The following is an 8108-nucleotide window of genomic DNA, read 5'->3' as shown; positions in this document are numbered from 1 at the left end:
ACGGGGCAGGCCTTGTCGCGCGGCGGCACGGCGCCGAGGTGGCGCGTGGCCACGTGGTCGCGCAGGCGCACGGGCGTGCGGAACACGCGGCCGCACGTGCACGCGTGCCCGCCGGCGTGCAGGTGCGACCACGTGATGTGCGACCGCACCTCGCCCTTCGAGAAGTACAGCCGCTTGCAGTAGTCGCACTGGTACCTGCCGGCCGCCCGTAACGTCGCGCATTAACGTACGTCGAGCCTTTTGTATGACCCCTACTCTATATCCCCTATATAGAGTAGGGGTCACCCTAGGGGGTTGCGACCCCCTCATCTAAGATTATTACGACATGATATTTGAGGGGAAAAAAAAATTATGTATATGTCAATTTCAATATAAAAAAACCTTCCCTAGAACACGCCAAAAGAAATTTTTAACAACAATTTAGTTTAAGTACACCACCCTACATCGTGTAAATATGAAACACCTGATTTAAATCATTTATCCACCACACAAGCTGATTATTGCACTTTTCGCCATTTTTCAAATTTAATGTAAAGGGTTGGTAATCCTTAACAGAGATATAATATTCTATACTAGCATACCACATTTTATTAAAATTGTATGTGTGATTGTCATGTTACATTTTTTATTTATTTTAAACTTATAATTATATATATAACTATGCAGCTTGATCCAACTTAAAAGATGGGACAGTTTATATTATTTATTTGACAACCCGGGCGGGGCCGGGGCGTGCAGCTGGTGTTACATATGAGTGAATCCACCGAGTAGCGCAGTCACGATACTTCTACTCACTTCTTGCCGCCGTCGACGTGCATCCTGATGGTGTGGCTGTGCAGCTTGGCGCGCGTCTCGAACGCGCGATTGCACGAGGTGCACCTTTGCTCCTCATCCGGACGACTGGAATTACAGATAATAATTAAACTAATTACTACCTAAACTACCTAAATGTTACAATTTACACATGAATTAATATATAAATGAATGAATGTATGAATGAATGAATGAATGACTGAATGATACTTTATTGAACATAACTACATACTAAAAAGAAATTACAGAATAAGCAATATTTGTTAGTATAAACTTTATTGCTATTTATATTAAGACGCAATAGATATTCTTGAAAGAAATTTTTCAAAATTTGTAACCACCCGCAATTCTTACACAAAAATATTATTCGAATTCGCTTGGTTATAATGCGCATCCAGCAAGTGATTTTTCAGAATGCTTGTTGTAGATTCTTGAATGTTTCAAGATTAAACCACGTCCATTCAAGAAAGACCAATCTATACGAATTATTAATTAATTATCTTATATTATTATTAATTATCTTTACTATTATATATCTACCCTCAAAATTTAACATATTAAATAACCATTACCGTACAAAAAACTCTTAAAATTAGCAGGATGGATAGGATAACTTAATACAGCAAATACATCAGAAATCTCGCAAACTACCCTCAAAACTCACACAATAAAGTTATCCGGGTGCGCCTCCTTATAGTGCTCGTCCAGCAAGTGTATGTTCGCGAAGCTCGTGGAACATTCGAGACACACCACGTCCATGCGCGACTCGTGCATCAGCATGTGCTGCTTGAGGTAGGTCTTGTCCTTGAACGTCTTCTCGCATTGCCTGCAGCGGACTATCTTGGCGTTTTGCACTTCTTTGTTGTGTTTCCTGTGTTGAAAGGGTTTTTTTTAGTGTATTGCATATATTGTGGAGGAGGAAGGCGGGCAACTGAGCTGGCGTTTCGCCTTGGGCCAAGGGATAAGGAAAGAGTTGACGACTGGAAAGAAGGAATGGACTGGGAAGGGTGAGGAAACAACTTATGTATAATGCAATATAAAATTATAGACTCATGCTACCTTAAAAAGTCATTTTGTTATTCAATAGACATAGACCAAATATCATATAGTAAGATGCAGTTTTACAGGAGCTGTAATTGATTAAAGGAACCACTAACCCAAAACTGAAAGAAACAAAATAAATAATATTTAAAGTGACGCCCTGGCTCCATCTAGGATTTTAGGTACAAGTTATTCATATTAATTTTTTTTCATCTTTTATCGTGGTAACCCAGGCGAATAACTAGCAAATATATCCAGATACTTTGCAGTTACAAAGAGTCTACGAATTTTTTTTCTTTTTTTAAAGACAATTAAAGCCTGAAAATTGGTTAAAAAAAGCACCTACCTCACGTGGTTCCGATACCAGCCGCTCTCGTAGAAGACCTGGTGGCACACGGGACACTCCATGGGCGTGGCCTTCGTGTGCATCTGCTCTATGTGACGCCTGAGGTACTGCGGGCGTCTGATGAAGTTGTTTATTTTTGTAATGACCATAGTTAATAATAATTTAGGGAGTAGTAATTTGGAAAAACTGGAGCGTTGTTGAAAATAAAAAAAATCTGTCTTTTAATTATTACTTACACACTTACTTCATAAAATATAATTATAGAAATATCTGAACACCTCTGAGACGGTGTTTAAAAACACAATAATCTTTTTTTATTTTTACTAAAATTTCCCTATCTGCAATTCTTACAACACTATACATACACTATACACTTTGATATATCTATATATATCAAAGTTTCACTTGCATCACATATATATATATATATATATATATATATATATATATATATATATATATATATATATATATATATATATATATATATATATATATATATATATATATATATATATATATATATTTTTTTTTTTTTGTCATTTTAACCGCCAGATATGCTAACCAGAACCAATTCGGAGGCTGTGAAATTAAAATAATACATAAGGGCCGTCGCTCACTTGAACATGGAGCCGCACTGCTCACAGTTGAACGTGAAGCCGCTGTGCGAGTAGGACACGTGGCCCGCCGCCGCGTCCTTGTCCTTGAAGCGGATCCCGCACACCATGCACCTTTCATTGTGATTATTTTAATAATCATTATATTAATTGATTGATTGACTGCCTCCTTGGTACAGTGGTTAACGCGTGAGCGTAACCGAGGGGCCCTGGGTTCAATCCCCGGTGGGGACGTACAAAAAAAATGTCTCGGTCTGGCAGGACACAGAAGGTTGATCACCTACTTGTCCGTAAAAAAAAATCGATCAGTGAAACACATGTACATCATCTGCCCCATACCCCACTAGGGGACACGGGACTTCATTTTTTTATATTAATTGATTATTATAATAATAATTATATTAATTGAATAATTACTGCAATGATTTTTTTTTTATTGTTTCTTGTGACCGTCGACAATGGAGCTGGTGGGTCGCCTGATGGTAAGCGCTACCACCGCCCATGAACATTTGGAGAGGTGTAAGGTCAATTACAAGCATTATGCCTCTACAAATGGATAATTTGGATCGCCAAACTTTTAAATAACAAATTTGTTTATATTTTATTTAAATTGAGATATAAAGTAGCAACTTAGCGGCCATCCACAAATAACGTCACACAAATTTTAGGTTCTTCTAACCCATTCCTCACCCCTCCTTATCACATTTTGGCGATAACATCCCCCCCTCCCTTTCCTCTTAGGAGTGACGTTATTTATGGATAAGCACCTAATCATTCTTTGATTTCTTCCTTATTGAGGCGAGAGAACCAACCTTAAGGAAGTATGTCTATTTCTATTTTTACCATTTTAAACAGATTTTTGGGACAGCCTTAATTTTATAAAACCGGCGAGATAAGAGTTTATATTTTGTAACATTATTACATATTAATAAATATAATGCAAAGTATAAGTAGATACTATTATTCATTTAAAAATACCTGTATCGGCGATAATGTCTCAGTTTGTGACGATGAAGTGTATCCTCACTCTTCAGGTATGTTTCGCAGACCTCGCATAGGAATGATCCAGATTCCTGGAAGAAAATTGATGAAAATTTATCAAAGAGAGTACTGAAACTTTTGTTCAAATACAAGTTAGCAGAAAAATTAACTTTTTTGCATTGGTCCAAAAGGAAGTGCTTTTCCACGATCTTGTCTGATGGTAAGCTAAGCTATGACCTAAGTACGAACACACCTGGCTTAAAGGTAACTGTTTAATTAATAAATGACTTTAATGAGTGCCAATTGTCAACTAATGAATCAGGGAATTGTATTGAAAAAGTTCATAAGGACATATATGTGCATGCAGCAATTAATATTATATTATAAACAATTGTAACAACAATAAATATTGCATAAAAAATTGTAACAACTTTGTTGCTAAGCTTATCTTTTGATTAAAATTAAATATAATGTATGATAATTTAAGTAAAATGGTGTCAATAAGTTAAGAAGTTACCATCAGTCTCAGTATCAGTAAGTTGTGAAACTGTATCTAAAATTTTAACATGGGCTATGTTAAAATTATAGAAAAACATATCAATCAAGATCATCCACTTCCACAATAAGAGAATTGAGCAACAGATGTGCATTTAATTTAATAATATTTTATAGATTTTTACCCCTCAATTTGCTATCATAGATCTAGTAAGATCGATTATGAATCTTCTACTTTCTAGCACATTTTTTTCATAACATAGGTGGTAACTGATGGTAAGCCTGGTGGTAAGCGATGACCATCGCCCATTAACATTTGAACCTCTGTAAATGCCTGCTTAAGGGCTAAGGGATGTGGAAATGATTATCGAAAGGATAATAGAATAGACGGGGTAATGTGAGGAAAAGGATAATGGCCGACGGCTCCCCACTCATTGTACAAAATACAATATCATTTTCATGCTACTATTTCATCCCGGTCTGTGGATTACCTGGAGCTGGTCCGATTAATGCAAAAGCATGCTCAACTCCCAAATCAAACCTTATTAACATGATAAAACAAGAGGGTTATATGAAATACCACAGTTTACACAAAACAAGATATAGTGTTTCCTGTTTAGAAATAATAAATAAGTAAATACAAAGATACATTACTCACTGGGGTATGCAACTTCATGTGCACATCATACGCCTCCTTAACAACGAACCCCACAGCACACTTGTCGCACACATAGTTCATGTGTTTTCTAGACTCGTATGTCTCCGTAAATTCCACTGCACGTTCCTCTTCAGTTATCGTTACTATCTCTATTTGATTGAGGATATCGTAGGAGTAGTACTCTTCAGTGGCTGAAATACATTAAGTTTTGTATGCTAAAAATTCGGTCAAGTGCTAGTCTGGCTCGCAATGCTAATGGCTCTGTATAAATAACCCAATTCCATCCAATTTATGACTGTACCAGCCATTGTTTTATGTTTTATGATATACAACCTGTTGACAAACAGGCGGAGAGACAGCAAAGACTTTGTAATAGGTTACCATCTTTACCCTTTGGAATTACCCATAGTTACCCTTTAACTATGTATTATAAGAAATAAAGTTCCATACAAAATTCTTCTTTGCATCTATAAATCTCTGACAGAATCCATAATACAGTATGGCATCACAAGTTATGGACGCACTTTTAATACTAATATCGATAGAATTTTAAATTTGCAGCTAAGACTAATCAAAAAAATTGTACCAATTAATATTAAAAACCAATTTAAAGATAATCCTCTAAAATTATTCAACTATTGTAATGTACTGCCGATAAAACAAATGTTCCAAATGTATTTTCTCATTGAACACTATAATAATGTTAATATTCAAATTCCAATTTCACATCAGTTTGCTACCAGACAAATGAGTAATAATAAATTAATTATTCCCAAAGTACACAATTTTTATGGGAAACGCACGGCAAATGTCTTACTGCCCACTATATTAAACTCAATACCACAATATATTATGAAAGATATAAATACTAAAAACTACAAAAGAATATATAAAAAATATTTTCTGAATATATCAAAACACCAAAATGATTAAACAATAAATAGCATTGAACACTCTGTATTTGTATGTAATATCCAGATAAGGAACCGGTTTATGTAGGCACTGCTTTTGTCTTTCTTGCGAATAACAAACGGCGATTATGCGACTGTGAGCGTTGTTACAAACCTCATAAGGTTTCACAGCGCAAAATATTTTGTAAAAAGTGTTTTATTTTCTGTACTAATAATAAATAAATAAATAAATAAATCTATTACCCTTGAGGTACCCTAACGAGATTGAAACTAATCCTTAAACTAGTAGAAGTCTATATTCAACAGATGCAAGGGAATATTCATTTATTAAGCAACTGTTTATATAATAAGTTATTAGTGAGTAGTAATCCTTGTTAGGATGTAGATTTGTAAGAATCCTAGTTGCTCATAGCTTCGCTTGGGGTAAAAACAAAGTAAAATACAGCCTAAAACACATATAACATGGCTGTCTGTGAGTAAAAGAATTATTAAAATAAGTTCAGTAGCTCCAGAGATTAATCCTTATAACATCACAAACTTGCAATTGCAGAAACTTAATGTCTTTATGACATAAGTATAGATTAATTATTCCTATGAAATACTAGCTGAATGTTTCAGTTTTAATCAAAATAAAATTTTATGGATCCAAGGTATCTGTTTCACTTTGCTATTTCTGTCGGGTTGAATAAAAAATCATTTAAATTTGAATGTATTTCGCCATTAACCATATTGAATTTATTCATAACTAGGTATTTAACATGTTTTTTCACAGACTTGAAACATCAATTTTAAATTGTATGATATTCCAAAAGGAGTATACATTCTAAGAACAGATTAACTACAGAAGAAACTAATGATTTTATGCAACTTACATTTAGATGAGCCTTGTACAGGTACAGACTCTTTCTTCTGAAAAACAATAAAATTGGGATGACCCATTTCAAAAACACAATATAAATTAAAATTATAGTAATATAAGCAACATTATAGGTACAAAGTTAATTTTATGAACTAAGAAAAATACTTTTTTATAACGGAAATAGTTTTTTTTTGTAAATTGTAATATATCTTTTAAATAGAATGAATTAATAAATAGGACAGTTAAAGCTAACATTTGCATTTCACTTTATAGTAAGCATGTAGTTTAAAAAATAATTTAAAACATATTTACCTCTGGTTCCCATTCATCATCAGAAATTATAATCTTTTTTCTCCGCTCAATGATTGGGTTTCTGTCTTTTTTGCTCTTTGACTTTGAGGTTGATGACTTGATTTCTAAAATTGTTTTAAGTAACAAATTATCACTTTGAATCCATATTCCATAATAATATGTTGTGCCTAACTAAGCTCAATCTTTAATTTAAAATGCTTCATTTGATTTTATAGTAATAGAAATGATTTTATAAAATTGATAAGATTAATAAAATAATTAGCTAAAATAAAGTTCACATAGAAAAGAAATCCTTTTTTTACATTTTAATTGTAAGAATTCGAAGAGAAGGGAAATTAAAAATATACTAATTGTGGTATTTCTATAAATTTACATACGTTTTACCAAGGCATCAGCTATTAGATCATACTCAGCAGGTTCTGTTTTTATTTCTATTTTAGGCACAGTTATCATAATTTCTCTATCTTCAGTTTTCGAATCCATTTTTTCTTCGGAAGTTTTAGAATTCGATTTTTCTTCTATTTCGTTTTTTCCTTGCACTTCCATATTCGGCAATATTTATTTATGTTGAGAAAGTATAGTAGGTGTTAAATATATTTTTTTCAATAGATATGAAAGCAATGGGTGCTTTTTCCACTTAATTTGATAAATTACGTGGAGCCCAATTTTCACTTCAATATCTTTAAGATTATTTACGTATACACTATTTGAATTATCACTTAAATTATATTATGTTCCATTTCTAACACATTTTACATTTTAATCCATAAATACGGCTTTATAAAATCTAATCGATGTATGTATGTCAACCTAATACTACGAAACTATGAAAGAGAAAATCGCCATGTTTGCACAATCCACACCACTCAATGCAGATAACTGTTCTCATAAAAATCTTATCGACTAGTACCTACTCCAAATATAACAGTATATTTTTTTTATTATTAAATCAATTAACAGACAAATAACTTATCATTATTTATGTTAATGTACAAATTTAAAAATATTTTTATTATTTATTTTTATTGATCTGCATATCGCTAATAATCTAAATTTGAAAAAGTTGCCACTCAAC

General features: G+C 33.3%; 1 protein-coding gene across 1 annotated transcript in view; it reads right to left on the bottom strand.

The window, feature by feature from the left end:
* LOC119837678 (zinc finger protein 425-like) overlaps window positions 1–7947 on the bottom strand; it is an 11552-nt gene extending 3605 nt beyond the window's left edge. Inside the window, exons 1-10 of the mRNA XM_038363408.1 lie at window positions 7411–7947; window positions 7034–7137; window positions 6735–6771; window positions 4952–5142; window positions 3796–3890; window positions 2821–2931; window positions 2201–2317; window positions 1478–1684; window positions 796–900; window positions 3–195 (exon numbers count right to left, since the gene is read on the bottom strand). Of these exons, the coding sequence (XP_038219336.1) occupies window positions 3–195; window positions 796–900; window positions 1478–1684; window positions 2201–2317; window positions 2821–2931; window positions 3796–3890; window positions 4952–5142; window positions 6735–6771; window positions 7034–7137; window positions 7411–7579 (1329 nt within the window). The 5' untranslated portion in view covers window positions 7580–7947. The remainder of the gene's footprint in view (window positions 1–2; window positions 196–795; window positions 901–1477; window positions 1685–2200; window positions 2318–2820; window positions 2932–3795; window positions 3891–4951; window positions 5143–6734; window positions 6772–7033; window positions 7138–7410) is intronic.
* Between the last annotated feature and the right edge of the window lie 161 nt (window positions 7948–8108).

Source organism: Zerene cesonia, chromosome 28 (assembly GCF_012273895.1).
Source record: "Zerene cesonia ecotype Mississippi chromosome 28, Zerene_cesonia_1.1, whole genome shotgun sequence".
NCBI lineage: Eukaryota > Metazoa > Arthropoda > Insecta > Lepidoptera > Pieridae > Zerene > Zerene cesonia.
This window is presented reverse-complemented; position numbering and strand designations above follow the sequence as displayed.